Source organism: Aristolochia californica, unplaced genomic scaffold (assembly GCF_029961685.1).
Source record: "Aristolochia californica isolate CCGP_79_NKW_82.1479 unplaced genomic scaffold, dmAriCali1.0.hap1 SCAF_5, whole genome shotgun sequence".
Lineage (NCBI taxonomy): Eukaryota > Viridiplantae > Streptophyta > Magnoliopsida > Piperales > Aristolochiaceae > Aristolochia > Aristolochia californica.
In genome coordinates this window covers 45,008,247-45,033,084 of record NW_027182214.1, presented here as the reverse complement: position 1 = coordinate 45,033,084, position 24,838 = coordinate 45,008,247, and the positions used below count along the sequence as shown (strand labels likewise).

Sequence of the window (24,838 nt, the reverse complement as noted above, 5' to 3'; positions counted from 1 at the left end):
TATAGAAAAACAGAAGAGATTCTAAGCATGTAATTAAACAATTCCAAGACCAACTTCACAGAAACAATCAGAAAAGTTGTTTTAGTTGAGACTAATAAAGATGTTCATCAAGTCAATTTCACAAACATTCTGTTAAAAACAACATGATCACAGATAAAAGAGGTTTAAATAACCTATTTGCATCCATCAGTCACATAATTCCTCAATTCCGCCCGGACCATTCTTCTGACCCTCAGATTTCTTTTTTGCTTTTGGACAGCTTACCAACTGCTCTTTTTCATAGTTGCAGGTTTCCGTCCCTTCTCAGCCTGCAACTCAAGCCCTTTCTCCGATGGCTTTCTTTTTCGTTTTACACGTCCATTTGTAGCAACCTCCTCAGCAGCAGAATTTCCTACAGCTGAAAACCATAAAACATCAGACCATGGACAAGCATGAACTTCATCCATAAAAGAACAACTTGACCACCCATGTATACAGTTTTTAAAAGTGAAAAAACCTGAGAAGTGTTTGCACTCCACTAATAGAATATAAGTAGGCTTTAACACGAAAGTGTCCTCAGGTCCTCAGAAACAAAATAAACCTATCAAAAGGCTCTACTAGCATCATCCACTATAGAGTTTAACTAAACAATCCAAGTCTCTGAGACACTGTAAACCCTTATGCCCCTCTCTTGTCAACCTTGACTACTCACAATGACCAGAAAGAAACTGTTCAGATTGCTTATCCCCAAAGCAGAAGTAAAGAAAGTAATCAATACTCTAAAAGAAAGTGCAAAGTTGCATGTATGCTCTCCTTAACCAAGTCAGAGCCTTGAACAAAACCGGCAACCAAATTGGTTTAGTATGGTTCTCTCCAGTAGGACATGCTTTCTACCCACTTACTAAGTTTAGTATTGGATTTGCCTTTCACCTCTCCAAGGTTGACTGCCATTTAAAGGCAGCGCTCATATGTGTAATATCACCCATCAGTCGTAGGACCCATGAATCCAACAATGCTTTTGGCCAACATCAACTGCAGAGGTATGTGGTAGTGGAGCTGGGAGTGAAAATGAACAGGTAAAATGAAGATTGGCTACAAATATTTATCATGAAAGATAAAACATTTTACCTTCAAAAAGACTTGATCCTGGATTCATCTCTTGATCATTCTGTCCAGCTTCCTCTGAAAGTGGAGACTCAGACCGAGTGCTCCCCTCTAACTTTGAGGAGCTACCTAAACATTTCTCATGTTGTTCTGGTACATCTGGAGAAGGAATTGCTGGCAGAAAACACAGTTCTTCCTGTGACAAATCAGAGTCGCTAAAAGCTGAATCTTTGTCAAATGCCAATATATCAACTTCCTCATCTTCATTTATGTTCTCTTCTTTCACCTGCAAACAAACACCAACAAGGAAAACATTATAAATGTTATGAAAGTATCAAGGTATTGGAGATCCACTAAATCGAAGTTTTCAACCAAACCTTCTCAGTTTCAGGCATCATGTCAAATTCATCTTCTCTCTCTTCATATTCTTCATTCTCCTCCAACTCTTTAAAATCGGGAGCAAATGCACTCCAATTTTCAGTATAATCTTTAGCCCATATATAAACAAACCCTGCCAAAGAAACTGAGACAACTATTGGGTGCACTGGATGCCATGATAAATCAGTTAATGCTTCCTTAGGACCCTCTAGAATCTTCACAAGATTCCCAGCTTTTCCCCATATGTATATCTTATGCTCTCCTTTGCTGGCCAAGGCACCAACAACCCATTCTCCATCTCCACTAAAACATGGAGCTTTCCAGTGGCTTCGGTTAACAGAATCCTGAAACTCTCTAGAAAGCACTAAACATTTTGAACCCACCATCTTTAACTTCTCAACAACTTCTAGCTCACTCCCCAAGCTCTGACTGATTTCCTCCAAAGCCTTCACTCCACCCTTCGAGGGTAAAAGATTTTCAAAAACTCTTATAGTCCGATCATTTGAATTTGTGAGTAGATACTGTCCGTTCCTACTGAAAACCATACTCTTAATAACAGCCCCACCTGGAACAGAAACCATGCCATATACATGGGTATTCTGATAATCCATTATTAGTATTTCCCCTTTCGAGTTTCCAACATATATAAGATCTCCATATTTGCTAAAAGTTGCTGCAGTGGGTGTGAATGGTGGCGACCCATCAGCGAACTTGTTGCGTGAATGGGAAACAGTGGAGGGACCAGCTACAGAGACAGAAACAGGAAGAACAGTTGTGCTTCCAGTGTTTAAGTCAACAAGGATTGGTGCAGACGAAAGGGGGCAAGCCAAGCAGATGGATGGATCAGATGAAGATGGATGAAGGCGGGCATGAAGTGTGGTTTGTTGCAAAGTTGCACGAGCTACTTTTTCTCCACTACTTACATTCCATAATGTTAAACACTTATCAGTAGCAGAAGCTAGTAGATGGTGACCGTCTCTGGACCAGCAGACACTTGTTATTGGTGCCACACGATCACTGTCACGAAGCTCCTTTGCAATTCCCCTGGTCTCGAAATCCCATATAACACAGCTACCATCAGCACAACCAGCTGAACAAATGACAAAGACAAGTGTCAAATCAACTCCTGAACAGCAACATATGCTTCCATTATAAAGACTTTGAGAAGGAAGCCGAATCATAGAAGTTCATTTGCACACAAAATAAATGCCGCTAACATGGGAAAACAAAAAACTCAGAAAATTTGCATTAAAATTATTTTCAAGACCACGAGGTATCCCAGAAATACTGCATTGATGATATCACTTTTGGCCACAGAGTCGTAGTGACCAAGATGTGTCATGGGAAGGAGCAGGTACTAGTTCGTCCAACTCTAAAGTTTCACTAACATAGAATTGTTGTTGTGTAAACGTACCCCCCAGTTAGGACTGAATACATGGATTAGGCATGTGCATAAATCCAGCAGATCGGTTCCTTAGAGTGAAAAATGGAACCTTATCCTTTCAAATATTCCCTCCGTTTCATTTCCTTGTTTCTTTTCCCTAACTTGGTCCCAGCCTTATGGTAAGTTATCTATGTAGTAGCCACTGACATCCTAAAATCCTTTCCTATCGGTATCAATTATTATACAAATATACTTCTTAATCAAGGAGACGTAGACCTGGATGTGACGAACAGAGGATAGACAAAGCTAAACACAATTACCCACAAAGACAACCATCTGCCAGCCCTACTATAAAAATCGCATTTTACCGGAAAGAAGTGAAGAATAATCTAGCAAAACGTTGTCATAAACAAAATAAATGTGATTCATCGGCGTTCCCGTTTATCAAATCCTTTCCAAAAATCAATCCCCAAGTGTGCAAACAAAATTCTTTCAAACAAATGAAGAGAAAGATAAAACAAGACAACGAGGAAAATAGAACAAAGAGAGGAAAGGGGAGTGAACTACGGCGCTTTTTCTACCGCCCCTTTACACAGAAAACACAAATTTCAAAGACCATGTTTATCTACAAAGTGGAAAACTGAAAAAAAAAAAAAAAAAAAAAAAAAAAGAAGAGTAGTTACCAGCAAGAAGCGTCCCCCGACGGTTAAAAGCGATACATTTCATGATCCCATGTTCAAGGTACTCCTCAATCACTTCTGGGAAATCCCCTTGTAAAGGATCTGCAACAGCTCAAATCAAAATTCAGCAAATAAAACAAGAAAACAACAGAGGAGATACAATAAACTCGTACATAGTTATAACAAACGCAAACATAGTTGAAACTGAACAAAGGTATCTCCCTACCTATTATCGTTGCGTTCATTTTGCTGGGGTTTTCTCTCGGATGAAGCTCACAGCTGCTCTCGGAATTTCCGTCTTTTCCCTCTCTTTTCTATGACAATTTTGAACTGGACAGAGAAGACTAGGGCTGTAAACCGACAGATACGTTCTGGATATCGAAAATCCGAATCCAGTCCGTTTGCAGATATCCGGATATCGGAAATCCGAATATCCGGGAACCTATCGGACTTCGGATTCCTGATCCGACTCCATCGGATAATATTCGAATTCGGAAAAACATTCGTATCCGAAAAATGCAACAAATATAAATTATAATAGCAAAAGAAAAAAAACCTTTGGCTGATGATATTCACTTTTTTTTCTCTCCATTCAGTTTTACTCGGTCGGGCGTTCACCTATACCAATCCAAGCTTCCCTATCACTTAATCGCCGGCAGCCACCCAGATGCACTCGTTGAAGTCCTGCATCTCGTCGAATATGAAGGGCATCCAGCACCAGAGGGGCCAGATCTTCCGATCGTTATCCATCCAGCGGTCCAAGTAGCTGCGTTGGAATATGTTGCGGCAGTTGGTCAGCTGCTGGATCCCCTCCTCACCAGCTTCAAACTCGTAAACGCAGACGGCGCAGCTGTCCAATGTCTCCACTCCAGCTTGCCGCAGCTCGTCTAACCAGATAACTGGTATCAATATCACAGAATAGATAGCAGCTTCGAGAGGTGCCCCGGCCGAGTTTCAGCCCAGAAAATGTCGAAATCGAGGAAATCGCCGAGACTCACAAGCCGGAAAAGAGGGAGGAAATGTGTTCCACACGACACCGAAAGAAAGAAGCGTGGCTGGACTGTTCGACAAACAACAGAAAGTTACTCCCGACACTGAGCGTTTGTTTAGGAAACCTTAACCTTAAAAGCAAAGGGAGTCGCAAAGTTCCTTCATTGCGGTGCGATTCCGTTAACGGAATAAAAGCGGACCTCTCATTAGATATCTGAAGAAGATCCGTTAGAGTAAAAACTTCGGATCCGGATAATATCAGGATCCGTTTATACCTAGAGTTTTCTCGGATTTCATTGTTTCCTCCGCGAGGGAACTCATGCCAAGTGTCTACAACACTACGTCACTGGATGCTATTTTTAGGAGACGGACTGCAGTAGTTCGCTGGAACTCCTCAAATGGAAGTTCACTTTCCTCTTCTGTTCACTACACGGCTGTTCGTCGTCTCCTGAGTCCTGAAGAGACCGTAGTGCACGTTCAACCCGCCAACAGGATCCTAACCGGACCGGGTTAATCTAACCCGTTTCTCAACAGCCTCCACATCAAGAGGCCATCTGATTATCAACACAAGGAGGCTGAGTTCGGTGTAGCTAATTCAACTAAAAAAAGAGATTAAATTAACGATGGCATCACATTAGTGTCATAATTTAAAGGAAAAAAAGACTACTATAAGGAGTGTCCCTCTCTCATCTATCTATGAGGTAGAGCCCCCCTCCCTAGCTCCCCTGTAAATTACTAGAATGATCAAGGAAGAGGGGTTTGCCTTGCCCTTGTTTTCTTTCCATGTAAAGAGCCTTCCTCATATAAAAATAGATGGCAATGGATGGGACTCTAACCCTATTCTATTACTATAAGGCTTACAGTTAAGAAAAAATTCCCCTGGAATTCTTTGTTTTCTTTCCATGTAAAGATTGTATCATGTCATATAAAAATTTTCATAGAAAATTACCCCATCTTCCTAAGTAGAATTTTTCTGTCTCATTTCATGAATATTTAACTTGCTTATCTAAGTAATGTAAGCTCCATCCATACTTTGCAAGTGTTTTGACATGTTTCAATAGTGTTATCAAAGAATGCAGTTTCTAGTCCAATACTCATTATTCACTAACAAGATGAGGAAAATAATCAAAATCTTTCCCTTGATATGCATCCTTAACATCTGCCTAAAATCAAACAACAACAAAAAAGTATTTCATTGTTACTTACTTTTGGCTAAATGGTTGTTGATTTTCCACCTTCGAAGTCCTTTAAAACCATGTTGGCTTGTTGTTCGATTTGATGAGTAAGTATTGGCCTACAAATTATAGAACATTAGCCTAACTAATAAATAATTTAACTGTATCATATAATAAAAAAATGAATTACATTATCAAGCATAATGGGTTTCACATAAACTAATGTTTTAAGAATGTGTTTCACATAAGAAACACTTATGCAAGAATCAAAGAAAAATAAATATAAACTTCCCAAAAATAATGACTCATTAAGCTTCACAATAAGTTATCTTCCTTTGAACCTCATTTGCAACAAGGCAATTAGCTCTCTCTGACTTTCCTCTTCCTAAAAAATCAGTCAAGTATACGAATAATTCCTACAATCATCTAATCACTAAATCTAATGATCCTCATATTCGTTTAATCATAAAATTGAACGATTCTTGCGGAAAATAAAAAACCTTTCAACCATCCAATCAACATCATTGTATATACGATGTAGCAAAATAAAAATATTGGGTCTTCTATACTTACAAGGAAGATGTTTTCCTATCATGACTTTTTTTTTACCAACCCTTTTGAAGAAAAAGCAAAACTTAAATTTCCCATCAACATAAGCAATTCCGCAAACTAAAAGTGAGCATAGCTTTCAAACTCACATAGATCTTTAAATCTCAAACATTTTTTCTTTTCAAAAAACTAAAATAGAGAAGAGGAAATAAGCCCTAGTAGTTAGATCTTTGAACACAAATGCACAAATTGAAAGCAATTTGAATGAAGAGTACCAATCCTTAAAGAAATACCTTGTAAACATCATTCTTATCCAAATCGCGGTCGAAAGATTGTTTCAAAACCATGATAGATGTAAATTTGAAGGTAAAGATGGCGACGGAATAAACGATATGGAGTTGAAGGAAAGAAACGATAGAACTTGAGGGTTCCGTTGGTTTCGATGTATATCGTGCAATATATAAGGAAACTTTTGTGAACGGAAGATATCACATTAACTTCCGTTTACATGGAAAGACTTGCCATGTTTCTCTTTTTTCTTATAGAAATGAACACGTATCGCAGAGTGTAAAGCCATAAATATTAGTACTTAAAGACTATTATCATATGTTATTTATCTTTTTTTGAATGTTTAAGATCATATTGTTTTTTTAATAATAGTCTATATTTCTTTTAAATAATTCCTAAAACTTTTTGTACTATAGAGAAAAAATAGTTTCATTGATTAAATAAAACCTCCAAAGGGAATTTGTCTTAGGATTTGCTTGCCATAATAATAGTAAACATAATATTGATTCTTTAGAGTTGAGTCTAAAGTCTATACTAAAGGAAAAAGAACTGCAATTCAATTCGAGCTCATTCCTTTATATTGACCTTTCCAAATCAATAAATAAAAATATTTTAATAAAATGTATCATGCAGTATATTACTTAATCCTATACCAAAGTATGATTTTCTTTTAAAAGTGATTATTTTTAATTTAATTTTTTTTATAGAAGTGTAGGTAGGGGGTTGTTCTTAATGTGCATTTGTTGATTAGGACAATAAGTTAATTTGATAATTTAAACAAGGGTAAGCGAAAAGCAACAACTTTTCCCATGTGGTCACTTGGAGAAGTTAAGGTAATGCAAGGAGATTTGAGATGAACATAACGAGTTGGAGAAACCAAAAATTGAATTTTCATTAGTCAAACTACTATAAAGCGTTTGTCATAAGTCAAAATCAATAAGTACTCCTATGAGTCCCTCATTAAAATTAGATATTGATAAATTCGGTAAACCGGTAGATTAAACATTGTATTTAAGCATGATAAATAGTTTTCTACATGTGACAACTAGTAGACCTAATATAATATTTACGACTTGTTTATGTAAAAGGTTTTAATCTCACCTAAAGGAATCTCTTATGGTGGTCATTAAAATATTTTTCAAGGAGTATCAATGGTATAAAAGACTCAAGATTGTTGATTTGATTCAACTACTCTGCCTCCAATGGAAAGAGAGTCTCAAGGTTGGCTTCAAATTCATCGACTAACCTTGTACGTGGCTTAGTAGTAAAAAATGACCATTGAAAGTGTTTTATTGAAAAACAAAAATAAGAGCATATGAAATAAACCTTCTCGGTTATTCATGTGAATGGAAATCATTCATAAACACAGACTGTTTTCTTACCTAGATTGATATTTTTTCAACTATTCTCACAAAGACCTTCATGTTTTGGTTTGTTTTTTCCACAATCAATGTCCTTCAATTATCGTCACGAATAGATAGTTCCAATCATGTTGAGATGTATATAACAATGAAAATTAATAATTTACTGATAAACTTATACATAAATTATGATTTTTCTCCGAAAATATCTAAAATGATTATTATTTGATATCTTCGGACTTCTGTAATCCTACATAAAAAGCAAAGGATTGCAACAAAGTCCAAAGATCAAATAGTCATCATTTTAAATCTTTTCATCGAATAACCGTAATTATACATAAGATTATCTATGAAATACAATTTTTTCATACAAAATTCTAAGGAAAGAATATGATTGATTATATTATTCTTAATGTTTTTTCTTCGCCATCAGTTGGGCTTCTCTCTCCTTTGTCCATCACTATAATGCCCTAAGTATGAGATGATCCCGCTATGTTATTAGGCTACATTTGTTCTAAAGAGCTCAACTTGACCCATGAAATCTAATGGCAAAAGTTAAATGAATCATGCTTAGTGAGTTAAGAAGACGAATGAAAGTAAATTAAAAAACATTAAAAAAAATTAATGTGTTATATGTGACACTCCACATTAAACATTGAAATGTAGTAAATATTACATTGATTATAGATTTTTCATATTGCATTATTTATAAAAATATATTTATTTTATATGATACAATACTTATTATTAAGGGTAGGCATCTCAATATTGTGAAATATATTATGATCTTTAAAATCGATAAGTATTGGATGGTAACAAGTTGTAGATCGAATTGCATCCACTAGGGCATATTTTATGTCTGAGTGACAAAAGTATTTGATGCCCCATCTATTGGAATAGACACATTATAATGTTTTTTTTGGAGTTGAGCTTATGTTGGCTTTTTGTTACCATGGGATGTTCCTATCCTTAGATAACATATTATTCAAAGTTTTATATTAGATATATCTCTATTGTATCACTCTTTTGGAAATTAGATTACGCCCAAAAAGGTGGTTGAGTCTGGTTCAACCCAGGTCAGTGTATCATGGACCAAACCGGTTCGATGTTTTTGATAGGCTAACTATCGTACCAGTCAGCTCAATCGGTCTATTTGATTTGCCAGATTTTTCCTTAATAGAACCGAAAGAGCCGTCAGTTTGATTAAACCATATATTTAAAATTTAAACGACTGACCAGGTCCGATCCGGACTTCAGCTGGCGTGGCGTAGGACCACTTTAAAAGTTAGAAATGGCGGTAGTGGGACCCACTTTCTTCGTCGGCAGGCCGGCTATTGCTTCCAAAAGTAAACTAACGCCTCCATTTGCTCCCCTGCCTTCGTCTCCCTTTGCGTCGCTTCTCCACGACGATCGTCGGGCGAACTTGAGGCTTCCGTCGCAGACGAGGCCGCAAGAGCCACGAGTCGACTATTTGAGGAGAGGCGGTCATCACAATCCAGTACAGGTAAGTATAAATCGCCGCCTCTGCTCTCGCTTTTTCCTTCGACCTGTAACGGCTTCTGCGTACTCTTGTTCTTTCGACTCCCTTGACTCTTCGAGAACAAACAATCGTGTATTTCCTTCTTGGTTTTGGATTCATGGATCTTTTCGATTTATCATCGGCTTTCCGACTCGTATCTCTTCCATATGAGGCTGTCGCTTATTGAGTTAATATCCTTTCGTTATCGCCAGAATCGACTTTTACAAAAAAAAAAATAAAAAAAAATGGACTCTTCTATTCTCATATCGGATTATGATTAATAATCTGCTATGGAACTCCTTAAAAGTAAGAATCTTCTTTTAGAGTTTATGATTGATTTGCTTTCTTATTCATTTTTATCAGAACTTGGCTCTGTTCGATGATTTAGTTTGTTAGCCTCTCAATACGAAATTGAGGATCAAAATCAGCAATGTAAACCACGTTGTTTTTCACCATTTCATAACTTCTCCATAGATAGAGATTTATTTGACTGATCGGAGGAGATCACAGAGCCAAGTTTCTTTTCAGTTTTCGCCTCCAGTGACTCTGGTTGGGTAATTCACTTCCATTTTTGGCCATCACGTTGATCTAATGCAATCGCTTTTGGCAGAAATGGATCCCCGTTAGCACAGCCGCAGGTTGGGGACCATAGATTAACCCTTTTTTAAATGTGAAGAGCTCCAAGGTTTTCAACTCATTAATGATGCATCCACAGGACTAAAACGTAGTTTATTCTGCCTGGTTCGATACGCTATTATTCTTATAGCCACGTACTCGAGCATCCAGTGGATGGTCGGTCGGGGTTGGACCTACAGCAACCCGCGCTACAACCGGTCTGACTCAGTTTAACCAGGTCTGTGTAAACTTGATCAAGACAAACCGGACCGATCTTGACGTGGAAATATAAACACCATAATTAGTTTTGGCGATGTTTAAAGGAATTTGATGTGGAAAATTTTATTTGGAGAATTCAAAAGGATTTTTTACCTCACGTAGGGGCCATGGCATCGAACCATCCGGTTGAACAGGACTCTGGAGCCACCGATTCGGTCAACTCGACTCCGCGATCGGGCCACCTTCACAAGTGGAACGAGGAAGGGCACCCACTTATACGCTTCATGTGCAGCTTTGGCGGCCGGATCGTGCCCAGGCCCCATGACAACCAGCTTCGTTACGTGGGTGGGGACACTCGAATCGTGGCCGTCCACGGCACTACCACTTTCGCGTCGCTCCTCTCCAAGCTCTCCAAGCTCTCCGGCTCCACTGACTTCACCATCAAGTACCAGCTCCCCAACGAAGATCTCGACGCCCTCATCTCTGTCACGACCGACGAGGACTTGGAGAACATGTTGGAAGAGTATGACCGCTTGGCGCATTCCGGTGGTGGCAACAGTAAAACGGCTCGACTTCGCCTTTTTTTGTTCACGCAGTCCTGCTCGAGGACGTCCTCGATCACTTCCCTCATCGACGGCGGCGGCGGCACCAAACAGTGGCTCCTGGACGCGCTCAACGGCGGATCAGCCTCGCTCGAGCGAGGCAGGTCCGAGGTGTCCTCCATTATCTCCGAAGTGCCCGACTATCTCTTCGGCCTGGATTCTGAAACCGATATTAAGACAAGGAATCCTAACTGGCCATCCGAGAATGTGTCGGTGTTCTCTGACCCAGGTTCTCCCGCCCCTCCGGTGGCGTCGTCTTCGTACTTCTCTACGTCGTCCGCCGCCGGAGTTCCTGCAGGTCTCCCGCCGGTAAAGACCAAACCGGAGAACCCGTCTGTAATTGATGAAACGAAGGGGAACCGGATGGAGCCGGAGGCGGCGGTTCATACGCAGACAGGATACGTCAACAGTCCCATGTACCACTACGTTCCAGATCCCCATTTGCAAGGTCAGGGCGTGCAACCGATGCCAGTTTACTACGTGCCGGCAGGGAATGTGCCTGTCCGGTCCGTTCAAGTTCAGATGCCCTACATGCAGAGGATCCCAATGCCAGCGCCTCCGGCGGCACATCCGTATCACAACCAGATGATAGCTAATTTGATGGCAGCAGGTCAGATGTATGGGCAAGTTCCGCAAGTTGTTCGCCCTGGTGAGATAAAACCGGTCCCTGGTGAGACCTACGAGCTCCCCGTGGGAGTGATTGGAGATGGTGGGCAAGTGTTCTACAGGCAGAAAAATCCTGGGGCCGTTCCGGCGTACCCGCCTTCCGGAGTTCCTGTTACAGCTGATCTGCATGTAAACGGCACCGACTATGCAGGCAAAGATCGATAGCCCGTCGGGCTCCCTACTCGTTTTTTAGGCGATGTATAAGAGCTTTTCTTTCTGGATTTTGGCTGCTGGTTTTGAGTGATTGTATGTAGGACTGCCAAAGTTTCTGTTTGTTTGTTTTCATTACAAGAGTGTGGAAAATCGTTGCATTTCGTGACATAGAATTGTGTACATAGAAATGTAATTAATTTGGACATTCTCGTAAAAAGATGCTTGTGATTGTTGCATGGAATTCTTGATTGTTTTCTTGATTGTTTCATGGAAAACTCAATGTCTCAACCATTAAAGAAGTAATTTTTGTATCAACATATCAACGAAGATGAGCTTATAGATCATCCTTCAATCGGGTAAGTCGCTTGCGAAGTATCTTCTTTTGGGTAACTGATGATCTATGTTTAATTGGGTGGAAGGTCCTATTCCAAAATGATTAGCCACTTAGGAATCTTTTTCTGCCAACTAATAAACTCAAGATATTTGATATTACTAATCCAATCACTAATCCATGTGGGACTATTCCTTAATACTCTCCCTAGGTACATGGATAATTTAGGTAGAGTCTCTCACGTGTAGGCACGTTAATGATTTAGGTGGAATGCCCATACGAGTACTAACTTTGATACTATGTTAAATTAGATCTAAAACCCTATTCCAAATCCTTAATAATCTGCATTACTAATCATCTTCAAAGGTGATTCCCCCAAATTGCAATACTACCTTCTAATGAACAGCTCAAACTATGCTGACTTACTGTAGTTATTAATGGGTCAAATATTCGACGAAAGAAAACATTCAAGATCAACAGACAAATTTCTTCTTTTAATTCTTATCGAGTGTGCATAATTAGAAACCTGTTCAGTCAAAGACGACCAAAGAATTTCGAGACTAATAGTGTGATCGTTGGCCCCTAGACTAGACCTGATGCGCTCTGAGATTTCTTCAAGTAAGATTGTGAAGAAATTTAAAATGGCGATTGGAATAGGAAATTTCACTTAAATACCCATTTAAAATAAAAATATTTTTAAAAATATCGATGTCATCAAAATATTTCTAAAACTACCCAACTTTGACTGGTCAAATGCCTATGTGTGCAGTCAAAAGCGACACATAAGCTTTGACTGCTTATGTGTTGCCATGTCATCAGTGTAGTAAACATAGATCGACACATCATCTGCCACGTAATCTGACACATCATTAAATAAAAATTAAATAATCCTCACCATATTTCACCGCATTGTTTTTCAAAATAAGTTATTTTAAACGCCTTATGTGTCCCCTCTCATCTTTCTCCTCTCCTCTTCTCTCGCCCTCTCGCCACTGCCGCTTGGCCTCCTCTCCTCTCCTCTCGCCTTCTCGCCACCGCTCGGCCTCCTCTCCTCTCCTCTCGCCCTCTCGCCGCCGCACGGCCTCGGCCTCCTCTGGCCTTGCCCTCTCTCTCTCGCTGTCGTCGCTTGGCCTCGACCTCCTTTTCTCTCCTCTTTCCCCCTCTCCTCTCGCCCTCTCATCGCCGCTCGGCCTCACACTCTCTCCTCTTGCTGTCGTCGCTCAGCCTCGGCCTCCTCTCCTCTCCTCTCCTCTCCCCCCCTCTCTTTTCCCCTCTCGCAGTGCCTGCTGCCGCTGCTCCCCACTGCTCGGCCTCAGACCTCGTCCTCTACGCCCCCCTCTCAATTAAAAAATTAAAAAATTAAAAACTATTTTAAATAGATAATAAAATATGTTAAAATAGTAAGAGTAAAATTTTTTTAATTAATTATATATTTATTTTATTTTTTATTTTTTAAATATAAGGTAATAATAAATTTGAAAAAACACGCATTGAAAAATTTGATTTTTAAACTCAAAACTAAAATTTTCAAAATTTTTTATTAAAATAATTTTTAAATCGATAATAAAAAGGTGTTAAAATGGTAAGAGTAAGATTTTTTATAACTTATTATTTTAAATATAAGGTAATAAAAAGTGTACAGGTACATTTATTTTTTAAACTCAAGTAAAATTTTTATATTTTTTCAGTTAATAAATATTTTTAATTGATAATAAAAGGTGTTGTAAGATTTTTAATTAACTAATATATTTTTTTAATAATTTAGTATTTTGTAAATAATGTGATAAGAATTATATAAATAAAGTGTATTTATAAACTCTAAAATAATTTTTAGGCTTCGAAACATAACATTTATTATTTTTCCCAAAGATAAATGTCCAATATTGTAGATATTAGGTAATAAAAAAAGTATCTGATTTTTTTTTTTTAAGTGTCGATCTATGTTTACTGCACTGATGATGTGGCAACACATAAGCAGTCAAAGCTTATGTGTCATTTTTTACTGCACAAATAGGCATTTGACCAGTCAAAGTTGGGTAATTTTAGAAATATTTTGATGACGTTGGTATTTTTGAAAATATTTTATTTAAAATGGGTATTTAAGTGAAATTCCCATTGGAATATCACCTTACGAGGGTGGGGTGATTGGAAAGTGCCGTTTCAATATCGGTTTAGTCATTCTAGGATAGTCATAGACATGGTTTAGCATCTTTTGTTTTCTCCGTAAAATAATTGGATTCCTCTAGTCTAGTTCGTTTATATAAGTGCATGATTGTATATGATATGACAGTGACATACCCAAAACATCGAGCCAAATATTAATGGAGTGCCAACCGAACATGAGTTGTTGAAGTTATTTTAAAAAGGAAATTTCACTTAAATACCTATTTAAAATAAAATATTTTTAAAAATACCGAAGTCATCAAAATATTTCCAAAACTACCCAACTTTAACCGGTCAAAGCCTATGTGTGCAGTCAAAAGTGACAAATAAGCTTTGACTGCCTATGTGTTGCCATGTCATCTGTGCAGTAAACATAGATCAACACGTCGTCTGCCATGTCATTATTTTACCATGTCACCTGCCACGTAAGCTGACACGTCATTAAATAAAAATTAAATATATTTTTTTAAAATAAAAAATCAGATACATTTTTTATTACCTAATATCTATTTATCTTTGGGAAAAGTAATAAATGTTATGTCTCGAAGCCTAAAAATTATTTTAGAGTTTAAAAATATAATTTATTTGTATAATTTTTATCATATTATTTAAAAAATAATAGATTATTAAAAATATATATTAGTTAATTTAAAATCTTACAACACCTTTTATTATCAATTAAAAATATTTATTAACTAAAAAAATATAAAAATTTTACTTGAGTTTAAAAAATAAATGTACCGGTACACTTTTTATTACCTTATATTTAAAATAATAAGTTATAAAAAATCTTACTCTTACCATTTTAACACCTTTTTATTATCGATTTAAATTTTATTTTAATAAAAAATTTTGAAAATTTTAGTTTTGAGTTTAAAAATCAAATTTATCAATACGTTTTTTTTCAAATTTATTATTACCTTATATTTAAAATAATTAAAAATAAAATAAATATATTATTAATTAAAAAAATTTACTCTTACTAATTTAACATATTTTATTATCGATTTAAAATATTTTTAAATTTTTAAAATTTGTAATTGAGAGGGGGGCGTCGAGGGCGAAGTCTGAGGACGAGCGGCGACAGCAGGCACTGCGAGAGGGGAGAGGAGGGAGGGGGGGGGGGGGGGGGGGGGGGGGGGGTGGGTGGGTGTGGAGAAGGGAGGAGAGGAGGCCAAGGCTGAGCGACGGCAGCGAGAGGAGAGAGGGCGAGGCCAGAGGAGGCCGAGGGCGAGCAGCAGTGAGAGGCCGAGAGGAGAGGGGGAAAGAGGAGAGGAGAGGAGAGGAGGTCAAGGCCAAGAGACGACAGCGAGAGGAGAGACGGCAAGGCCAGAGGAGGCCGAGGCAAAGCGGCGGCGAGAGGGCGAGAGGAGAGGAGAGGAGAACGATGAGAGGGGACACATAAGGTATTTAAAATAATTTATTTTGAAAAACAATGTGGTGGAATACAGTGAGGATTATTTATTTTTTATTTAATAATGTATCAGCTTACGTGGCAGATGACATGGTAAAATAATGATGTGGCAGATGACGTGTCGTTATATGTTTACTGCATAGATGATGTGGCGACACATAAGCAGTCAAAGCTTATGTGTCGCTTTTGACTGCACACATAGGCATTTGACCGGTCAAAGTTGGATAGTTTTAGAAATATTTTGATGATGTTAGTATTTTTAAAAATATTTTATTTTAAATAGGTATTTAAGTGAAATTCCCTTTTAAAAAACATTTCCATGTCGTTTTGGAATCAACTGCTCGTCATTCTATATACTCAGATGATTTTTGTGAGGCTCAGAACCAGTAATAACAGAGGAGACATCGACTGCGATATGATCAGAATAATTGTTTTGGGTCTCGCTGCAGGGAGCAGAGAGAAGCTGCGATGAATCAAAATATTATTTGTTATCAGATGTAAAAGCCTAATCGTACTCGTGGTGAGAGAGAGAGAGAGACAGAGAGGGAGCGGAAGCAGGGAAGGAAGAAGGAAGATTTATTGATTATCTATGGCGTCCTAAATTTGAATCTTTAATAAACTTTAAAAGGTTATGTTAAAGAGTTAAGAATCTGGTTTTAAAATTTACATTGATGCTTGCTTTCATGATGCCCCAGGTGAATTATTTAGAGCAAAATTAGTTGTCGTTTTTTTTCTGTGGTCCGTGGTGGTAATGGAGGGAACCGACAATCACGGCTCTCTTCTCCTCCACGTAATAAAAGCACGTGTCGGAAGACTCCAAGCTTGAAAGTTCCAACAAATGTTTTCAATGGGAGGTACTTGCATTGAAGGCAGAAATGACGACACGGGCATGCTTGTGCTGCTTTTTTCCGCGTCTCCGATTAACCTCCGGCGTCGTTCTTCTGCCACCTACGGACTCTCATGCAGTCTGGGATTCCAGTCTAGTACGCGTCATCGAGACGGGACCCCAGTCAGTACCATTTACCTGACTCCGGGTGACTACAACTAGTTACCCTGCTTGGCCGTGTAGTTGTCACTCGCCGCCTATCTAAACCTCACCTCTCCTTCTTTCTCAATACCAATGCGCCCTAGATCTCCCTTTCTCTCTCTCGATCGACACTGTTGATAATATCAGCTACTTCGAGAGACGGAAAATGGTGAGAGACGCGTGGTGAGAGAGAGAGACAGAGAGGGAGCCGGAAGCAGGGAAGGAAGAAGGAAGATTTATTGATCGTCTATGGCGTCCTTGCCCAAATTTGAATCTTTAATAAACTTTAAAAGGTTATGTTAAAGAGTTAAGAATCTGGTTTTCAAATTTACATTGATGCTTGCTTTCATGATGCCCCAGGTGAATTATTTAGACCAAAATTAGTTGTCGGTTTTTTTTCTGTGGTCTGTGGTGGTAATGGAGGGAACCGACAATCACGGCTCTCTTCTCCTCCACGTAATAAAAGCACGTGTGGGAAGACTCCGAGCTTGAAAGTTCCTACAAATGTTTTCCATGGGAGGTACGTTGCATGGTAGGCAGAGATGACGACACGGGCATGCTTGTGCTGCATTTTTCCGCGTCTCCGATTAACCTCCGGCGTCGTTCTTCTGCCACCCACCGACTCTCATGCAGTCTGGGATTCCAGTCTAGTACTCGTCATCGAGACGGGACCCCAGTCAGTACCATTTACCTTACTCCGGGTGACTACAACTAGTTACCCTGCTTGGCCGTGTAGCTGTAACTCGCCGCCTATTTAAACCTCGCTTCTCCTTCTTTCTCAATACCAATGCGCCCTAGATCTCTCTTTCTCTCTCTCGATCGACACTGTTGATAATATAATCTACTTCGAGGGACGGAAAATGGGGAGTCTTGACACCAATTTTCCTGAAACAGCTTTCGGCGAGTTCAAACCGTTGGATCTCCAAGAGTTCCGTAATCAAGCTCATCGAGCTGTTGATTTCATTGCTGATTACTACAAGAACGTTGAATCCCTTCCAGTTTTAAGCAGCGTTGTGCCGGGTTTCCTTCGTAACCGCCTCCCGGACGCAGCCCCTTCCAGTCCTGAACCCCTCGAGGACATTCTCGAAGACGTCCGGAAAGTCATACTGCCTGGTATGACGCACTGGGCCAGCCCCAACTTCTTCGCCTATTTCCCTGCAAGTGTCAGCACGGCTGGTTTCATCGGTGACATGCTCGCCACTTCATTCAACTCCGTCGGGTTTAACTGGCTCGCTTCCCCGGCAGCGACGGAGCTTGAAATGTCCGTGATGGATTGGATGGCCAAGCTCTTGAAGCTCCCCACGTCGTTCATGTTTTCGGGGACAGGCGGAGGAGTGATACAGACTAGCACCAGTGAGGCTATTTTATGCACTCTCGTCACAGCTCGTGACCGCGCTCTGGAACGAGTTGGGCCAGGGAACATTGCCAAACTTGTAGCCTACAGTTCCGATCAGACACACTTGACGTATGCCAAAGCCTGCAAGATTGCCGGTATTCTACCCAGCAACATCCGTGCCATCGAGACGACCGTAGAGGACAAATTTTCCCTCTCCCCGACGCGCCTGCGCGCATGCATGGAGGCCGACGTCGCGGCGGGGCTAGTGCCAGTTTTCCTCTGCGCGACGGTGGGAACGACGTCGACGACGGCGGTGGATCCGGTGGGAGCTCTGGCTGAAGTAGCGGCTGAATTCGGAGCCTGGGTCCATGTCGACGCGGCTTACGCCGGCAGCGCGTGCATCTGCCCGGAGTTCCGGCCATATCTCGACGGTGTCGAGTGTGCGAATTCGATAAGCATGAGCCCGCACAAATGGTTCTTGTCGTATCTGGACTGCTGTTGCTTGTGGGTCAAAAAGCCGGACCAGCTTGTCCACGGCCTGAACATCGAACCCGAGTACTTGAAAAACAAACCTAGCGCGAGCGGAAAGGTGGTCGACTACAAAGACTGGCAGATCGGGGTGGGCAGGCGGTTCAGGTCGCTCCGCCTCTGGCTCATTTTCCGGAACTACGGAGTGGCGAACCTGCAAGAGCACATCCGGTCGGACGTTCGGTTGGCGGGGATGTTCGAGGAGTTGGTGGCGAAGGACCCCCGGTTCGAGATCGTGGTGCCGAGACGGTTCGCTCTGGTGTGTTTCAGGTTGGGGAGGGGAGCGGGGGAGATGGAGGAGGAGGGCTTGGAGAGGCTGAATCGAGCGTTGCTGGAGGAGGTGAACGCGACAGGGCGGGTGTACATAACGCACACGGTGGTGGGAGGGGTGTTCGTGCTGCGGTTCGTGGTTGGAGCGACGTTGACGGAGGAGAGACACGTGGTGGCGGCGTGGGAGTTGATGAGGGAGAGAGCCGATGCTTTGGTGGGCAAAGGAGTTGAACAAATCTGAGCTTCTCAAAAGCTAGTTCATCATGCTTAGGTTCCTTCAAAGTCTTCCATGATGGGAAGAAAGCAGCAATTTTTTTCCTTAAAAAACTGGATTTTGTTCTACAATCGTCACTCACAGTGTGAACAAATCGTACAAGTTGGGACCAATTTGACAATGAATCAGTGTTATCTTTTCAATATTTTTTTATTAACCACAGATTGAAAAATCAAAATGGTAAAAGAAACGTAAATCGATTCAGGTGTTTCAACACGTCAAGTTAACGTCTTCCTGTGTCCGCCATTCAAGACCAGTCGTCTTTCTCCTCCCTGACCTTCAATGGACGTCTCGCGGTCGAAACTGGGCGCTTTTAATCCTTCTTTTGCATTACTCGACCTAGAAAGAAAAAGACCGCCGAGGGGGGGGGGGGGGGGGGTGTCTGTTTCTGTTGAAGAGCTGATGGAAAGATATTGCGAATTCTCCTATGATCATGGAAAACGAGGCCAAGCACCGACGCTTCCCCTCGCATTAAAGTAAAAAGTATTACTCGTCTTCGTTCCGTGCTCGGCTGTCTCTGCGTCTGCCTCAGACGTAGACAAAAGGACATAAAAGAAAGTATCAGAGAAATGAGAGACGTTCACGTGGTAGAAATTGAAAGATGTGTAAGAATGGAAAGCAAATGCCAGCGCAGGTCCATATCGAGGATGGACGGACTGAGTGCAAATTGGTGAAAGATTTCTCTGGAGAAAACTGATTTGAAAAAGCTTCCTCGCGTTTGGCTGCTCCCAAACGTTGATGCTAGAGATTAAAAGGAGAGGCCTTTTTGTTCCTCCTATAGATTCCACACGCAAGCAGCAACTTGGTGATGGAAGTTGCGTATCGATTTCTGGTTCTTCCATGGCTTCTTTTCTTTTTTCTTCTGATCCATAATTCCGGATCAGCTTGACAAGCAAACCATTCAAAAGTTCTATTACACAGGATAGGAAAGAGACAACGTGACAATGAAATTTTTCTTAAGTGTTACGGGGATTTAATCCCTTCTTCTTTTATCGATTAATTCTTCGTCTCTTTCGTCTCTCCAACCATGATTTTTATGGTCTAACAGGGAAAACTATTACAGAATTTTTTTTAGAGACTTTTAGGTTTTTACCTAATTTTTTAAACTTAATTAAATAATTGATGAACTTTTGAACTTATTTACAAAAATACTTAACTTTAACCCGTAGCAGCACATGATAAGGTTTTGACCGTATCCACATCATCAAGGCACATCTGTGAGTCAACTAACATATCATATTACTGTCATCATCCACGTAAGATGTCATGTCATTAAATGACACAAAAACCCTTAGTTTAATATATTATAACGCAAACCACCTCATCGTCCATGTAGTACCATTTATCATTGATTTAAAATATTTATACATTTAAAAATTATTCAAAATTTTTATTTTTGAATTTAAAAATCAAATTTATCGATATATTTTTTATTATCTTATATATTAAAATAATAAATTATTTAAAAAGTATATTAATTAATTAAAAAATCTTACTCTTACCTATTTAATACCATTTATTATCGATTTAAATTATCTTTTAATTTAAAAAATATTTTTTTAATATGAGAGTTTAATGACGTGACATCTTATATGGGCGATGATATATTTGTAAAATGTCAATAGACTCATTGGGAGCTTATGTGACATGCCAACATGGCAATATCGATCAAACTTACGTGTCACTTTTTTTATTGTATGAAGTTGACATGCCAACAAAGTTGGGTTTTTTTAAATAAATGGTTTTTTTGTGCCATTTTTAGTATGAATTTTTAGAAAGAAAAACGATAGGGAGAATATCTTAAAATCTGTGGCTACGTGTGGCCACGCATTTTCCATCAGACACTATCCTATCTTCGATGGCCATCGCTAATGAAAAATCCCCGCCACACGCCCTCCCTTCTCCAGTCTCAGTTTGCTATCAGTCATCCGTCCCCGATCTCTGTCCGCCATGGCGTCGATCTCTGCTACACCATCTCAGGTAAGACCTAAACCACGCTTTTCCTACTATGTTGCTCCGAAATCGCACACTTTAACATTTTACTCCTTGGGTGATCTCTGAAATAGGTTTGCTCAAGCAAGAATGGGATATTCAATCCTTGTCAAACTCTCTTGTGCAAAACCAACAAAATCCAATTCCTGGGAAAGGAGAAAGGGAAAGGATTCCGAGTTGCGTGCCAAGCAACCAGCATTTCGGCAGACAGGGTGCCGGACATGGGAAAGAGGCAGCTCATGAATTTGCTACTTCTAGGTGCATTATCGTTGCCTTCAGCTGGCATGCTTATTCCGTATGCGGCCTTCTTTGTACCTCCCGGGTAAGATAGCTGTTGTATTCCTTGTCCAACAATTCTTTGCCGTTAGTTCTTACTCTTGCTTATTGCTTACTCTGCAACTCCATCGGAACCGATCGGTGCAACTTTTTGTCTGTTACTGTGTGTATGTTAATTCAGGTCTCTTTTCCCTGCTCCCTAACTGCCAACTGCTGAATGAATCCGCGCTTGCAATGAATGCTTTGCTGTATTGTCTCCATATTCATGCCAATAGATGATGTAAATTAACATATTTCTTGGGTTCTTCGAATGCTTGTGTAGCAGATGAGGGACAAACACAAACGTCTAATAGATATGCTGTATAATCCAACTTTTGATTCCTTTTTTTCCTTTCAATACATACAGAAACGCTTTTTCTCGGTAATCATTTGCCTCGAATTGATTATATTTCTGTAGTGTTTTTTAAATTGTAGGAGAGATGAAGGTACCTGAGGTTTTTCCCTTTTGCATTCACTTCGAAAATAAATTACCTTAGGGGCAAGGATTTAGTATTCTGTAACACTCTGCACTTGTTTATGTACAAAGACAAATTATCACATTCAAAGATAGGCAAAACTAGGTACTAATGCCAATCAATTTTGATGTCGTCACCATTATTCTAGAGTTCATTCAGATTTGAAAGCTCTTTAACAGTATAATATGATAGTAGTACTTCTTTTCTGTCTTTTGTTAAGTAGAAACTCAAATTTTGTTTGCTGTAGTTTGTTGATTCTTTATTTGTTCTGGGTCAATTTAAATAGTTCGGGAGGAGGTGGGGGTGGAACTGTTGCAAAAGATGTTGTCGGAAACGATGTCATTGCTGAACAGTGGCTGAAGACCCATGGCCCCGGAGATAGGACCCTCACACAAGGCTTAAAGGTAACGCTGGTTTCCATCATGAAGTCCCATATGTACAGTATCAACTGATATTGCTGTTGCTAAATCTAGTCTTGTTATCCAGAGGTCCATTTTGTTAAAAAATGGGATGCAGTGATTTGTGATCGGCAGCATACTAGTGACTCTGCTTTCAATTGTTTTAAGTGATATCTGAATCGTCTCTGTTCATCTGCTCTTCTTGGTTACCATTGTATTTTGTTTGCTCTTTTGTTTTTGTCTTTGCTTTGAAGTGAAGATTCAGATGTGAAATGCTTCAAATAGTAAAACAAGTTTGTCCTACAGGGAGACCCTACCTATCTTGTGGTAGAGATGGATAGGACTCTTGCAACTTACGGTATCAACGCAGTCTGTACCCATCTTGGGTGTGTCGTGCCCTGGAATACCGCTGAGAAGAAGTTTATCTGCCCATGCCATGGATCCCAATACAACTTCCAAGGGAAGGTCGTAAGAGGACCTGCACCACTTGTAAGTATCATAATTAATCTCCTATATGTTAAGGAATAGTCTCACATGGATTAGTGAGTATAAAGATTTGAGTTTATTAGTTGGGAAAGAAGTTTCCTAAATTAGCTAGTCATTTTGGGATGAACCTTAGACCCAAGTATACATTCTGTTATTTTGTTCTTTCTTCAAGTTTGTATTTACTCCGTTATACATATTGACTTGTGATATCACTTGGAACAGTCTTTGGCATTGGCACATGCAGACATTGATGACGGCAAAGTTGTGTTCGTCCCTTGGGTTGAAACAGATTTCAGAACAGGCGATGCCCCATGGTGGGCATAAGTTGTGTCTTCTTTGTAGCCTTATCATATTGTTCTTGAACTTGATGTCCAGTCAATTTAATTTATATCAAATATTCTCCAGGATCAAAGCCTGCATAATTTCTTCTGTGTAAATGACTTGCTCTTGCATCATAAATCAAAATTGGTTATGATAATGGTGATCTGCTGATCACATAGAGTCATGAGTTGATAGCTGGTATCGTCATTACTTGTCTCCGTCTGGTAAAGCCTGTGTTCATCGCTGCCTTCGTCGGAAGAATGGTTACCAAATGCCACTACACCGCAGAGGCTTATGCATGATCTGTGCATCGTTGATTGAGTAATTTCCCCGCGCTGCCTAGACGAACCTTGTCGCCATAGCCGCGCCCTGGACGCTTCTTGCGTCCGTTGAGTACTCTGTCACAGACGACTCAAGGAAAGGCGTCAAGCACCTCGTCTATACCGCCCCAATCTAATTACAGTCCCTCCGCGGTACGTGTTGCCGGTGGCCCTCCGCTCCTTGGCCGTATCCCCTTCTCCGCTCCCCATTGTCAACCCGAGCGGACTGCACGGAGTGCCTGCCAGGAGGAGCTCACAGGCATATCGGGCTGCATACGAAGGATTTTTCCGGGCAAGCATTTCGGTCCATATCTCTACTTCATTTTTCAACATTAAAAGGTGTGCATAAGCTGTATATTTAACCTGATTTAGTACGATTAACAGATTGTTAATCGCGGAGATGATGCGAACGGTGGAGTTCTTGTTCCTGCCCTAGGAAGAGAGTCAAATATGCATCCGACGAAGTAATTGTCAACAGTGCGGTATCATACGAGCATGAACATCCAGAAGCTGCACATCTTACAGTGGCGAGACTATTTGTGACACTATGGCTATCCCTTCTATACTAAGCTTTTATCTCTGGCCATATCGACCCAAAAATTACAGGTAAAGAGTCTCCTCTCACCTCCTTGTTGATAATCCAACTGGAGTTGATATCGGCAATCATCTTCTTCTCTTGTATGTACGTATAAAGACAAGTTGCAAGAAATTGCCCAAGTCCAAATTTTTTGTGACTAGTTCTACTTATGAAAAAATCTGCTAAAGTCTAAATTCACCTGAACATGTCTAATATAACCCCATATGACTTCATAATCATTATAAATTATACCTAATTAGTGATGAAAGTCGGGTTTCGTTAGCTAATGGATACCCATATAGATGACTCAACCTAGTTTGGATTGGAACGAACCCATACTCCATACCCACTAGCCCTCTTTATGCAAAAAACAACTTAAAATCCTAACTCACCAAACACCCCCAGAAGAATCTTGTATGAGTAATCTTATTCATTTTAAAAACTGCCTAAGTCCAAATTTGTATGATTAGTTTTAACCATGCAAATACTTATTAAAGTCCAAATTCATCGAATACCCCTAATAGAGTCATATACGACTTCTTAGTCACTAGGAATCGTACCTCATTAGTGATGGGAATCGGATTTCATTGACTAATGGATGCCATGCAAAGAGTCAACCTAGTTTGAATTGGATTCAACCCACCAAAGTCAATGATCAAAGCTAATGTATTGAGTTGGATTGTATACATGTACCCATCAAAGTCGGGTATTTTTTATATTAAGTTTGAAAATTAGTTATTTTTTATTAATATTTGTTAAAAAAATAGATAATTTAATAAATTTTCCTTTATTTTAATGCTTCTCTCTAAAACATATTTCAACCAGGAACTTTGGCCAACTTACATGAATTATTATCCATTGGTGGATTACTTTGGCCCCCATTAAAGAAGAGTCGGCAAGTTGCCGAATCTAAAGAAGGGAGACGACGGGGTTTAGGCGCGCAGATTT

The 24,838-nt window shown here is 39.9% G+C and overlaps 5 protein-coding genes across 6 annotated transcripts; 3 read left to right on the top strand and 2 right to left on the bottom strand.

Annotated features, from left to right (window-relative positions):
- Positions 1–33: 33 nt before the first annotated feature.
- LOC137965811 (protein RBL) lies at positions 34–3,855 on the bottom strand. The gene is made up of 5 exons (XM_068812164.1): positions 3,752–3,855; positions 3,529–3,627; positions 1,461–2,551; positions 1,108–1,369; positions 34–397 (listed from the first exon to the last, which is right to left on the bottom strand). The coding sequence occupies exons 1-5, from the start codon at positions 3,768–3,770 to the stop codon at positions 261–263; spliced, it is 1,608 nt and encodes a 535-aa protein (XP_068668265.1). The 5' UTR covers positions 3,771–3,855; the 3' UTR covers positions 34–260.
- A 315-nt stretch (positions 3,856–4,170) lies between these two features.
- On the bottom strand, positions 4,171–4,836 carry LOC137965469 (brassinosteroid-responsive RING protein 1-like). Its single transcript, XM_068811737.1, has 2 exons — positions 4,791–4,836; positions 4,171–4,424 (listed from the first exon to the last, which is right to left on the bottom strand). Exons 1-2 carry the CDS (start codon positions 4,834–4,836, stop codon positions 4,171–4,173), a joined length of 300 nt encoding a protein of 99 aa, XP_068667838.1.
- Positions 4,837–9,272: 4,436 nt separating this feature from the next.
- On the top strand, positions 9,273–11,898 carry LOC137966114 (RAF-like serine/threonine-protein kinase PRAF). 2 transcript variants are annotated; one of them, XM_068812607.1, is made up of 2 exons: positions 9,273–9,392; positions 10,404–11,898. In XM_068812607.1, exon 2 carries the CDS (start codon positions 10,409–10,411, stop codon positions 11,672–11,674), a length of 1,266 nt encoding a protein of 421 aa, XP_068668708.1. In that variant the 5' UTR covers positions 9,273–9,392; positions 10,404–10,408; the 3' UTR covers positions 11,675–11,898. The 2 variants fall into 2 exon arrangements, with proteins under 2 accessions (XP_068668708.1, XP_068668709.1); XM_068812608.1 differs by having other exon boundaries at positions 9,273–10,260.
- Positions 11,899–17,131: 5,233 nt separating this feature from the next.
- LOC137966155 (tryptophan decarboxylase TDC2-like) lies at positions 17,132–19,150 on the top strand. Its single transcript, XM_068812686.1, has one exon. The coding sequence runs from the start codon at positions 17,458–17,460 to the stop codon at positions 18,970–18,972; it is 1,515 nt and encodes a 504-aa protein (XP_068668787.1). The 5' UTR covers positions 17,132–17,457; the 3' UTR covers positions 18,973–19,150.
- Positions 19,151–20,864: 1,714 nt separating this feature from the next.
- Positions 20,865–23,109, top strand: LOC137965101 (cytochrome b6-f complex iron-sulfur subunit, chloroplastic). The gene is made up of 5 exons (XM_068811505.1): positions 20,865–20,985; positions 21,072–21,319; positions 22,075–22,192; positions 22,493–22,675; positions 22,895–23,109. Exons 1-5 carry the CDS (start codon positions 20,956–20,958, stop codon positions 22,994–22,996), a joined length of 681 nt encoding a protein of 226 aa, XP_068667606.1. The 5' UTR covers positions 20,865–20,955; the 3' UTR covers positions 22,997–23,109.
- The last annotated feature ends 1,729 nt before the right edge of the window (positions 23,110–24,838 follow it).

What these genes read in the sequence shown, in the direction of transcription:
- LOC137965811 (XM_068812164.1), bottom strand. An exon ending in TGATGCCTGAAACTGAGAAG is followed by an intron (nt 1,370 to 1,460) that starts GTTTGGTTGAAA and finishes GTTTGTTTGCAG; the next exon opens with GTGAAAGAAGAGAACATAAA. An exon ending in AGGATCAAGTCTTTTTGAAG is followed by an intron (nt 398 to 1,107) that starts GTAAAATGTTTT and finishes TATGGTTTTCAG; the next exon opens with CTGTAGGAAATTCTGCTGCT.
- LOC137965469 (XM_068811737.1), bottom strand. Translation starts at nt 4,836, where the DNA reads ATGAGTTCCCTCGCGGAGGAAACAATGAAATCCGAGAAAACTCTAG. An exon ending in GAAATCCGAGAAAACTCTAG is followed by an intron (nt 4,425 to 4,790) that starts GTATAAACGGAT and finishes TATTGATACCAG; the next exon opens with TTATCTGGTTAGACGAGCTG.
- LOC137966114 (XM_068812607.1), top strand. Translation starts at nt 10,409, where the DNA reads ATGGCATCGAACCATCCGGTTGAACAGGACTCTGGAGCCACCGATTCG.
- LOC137966155 (XM_068812686.1), top strand. Translation starts at nt 17,458, where the DNA reads ATGGGGAGTCTTGACACCAATTTTCCTGAAACAGCTTTCGGCGAGTTC.
- LOC137965101 (XM_068811505.1), top strand. Translation starts at nt 20,956, where the DNA reads ATGGCGTCGATCTCTGCTACACCATCTCAG. An exon ending in CCCTCACACAAGGCTTAAAG is followed by an intron (nt 22,193 to 22,492) that starts GTAACGCTGGTT and finishes TTTGTCCTACAG; the next exon opens with GGAGACCCTACCTATCTTGT. An exon ending in TAAGAGGACCTGCACCACTT is followed by an intron (nt 22,676 to 22,894) that starts GTAAGTATCATA and finishes CACTTGGAACAG; the next exon opens with TCTTTGGCATTGGCACATGC.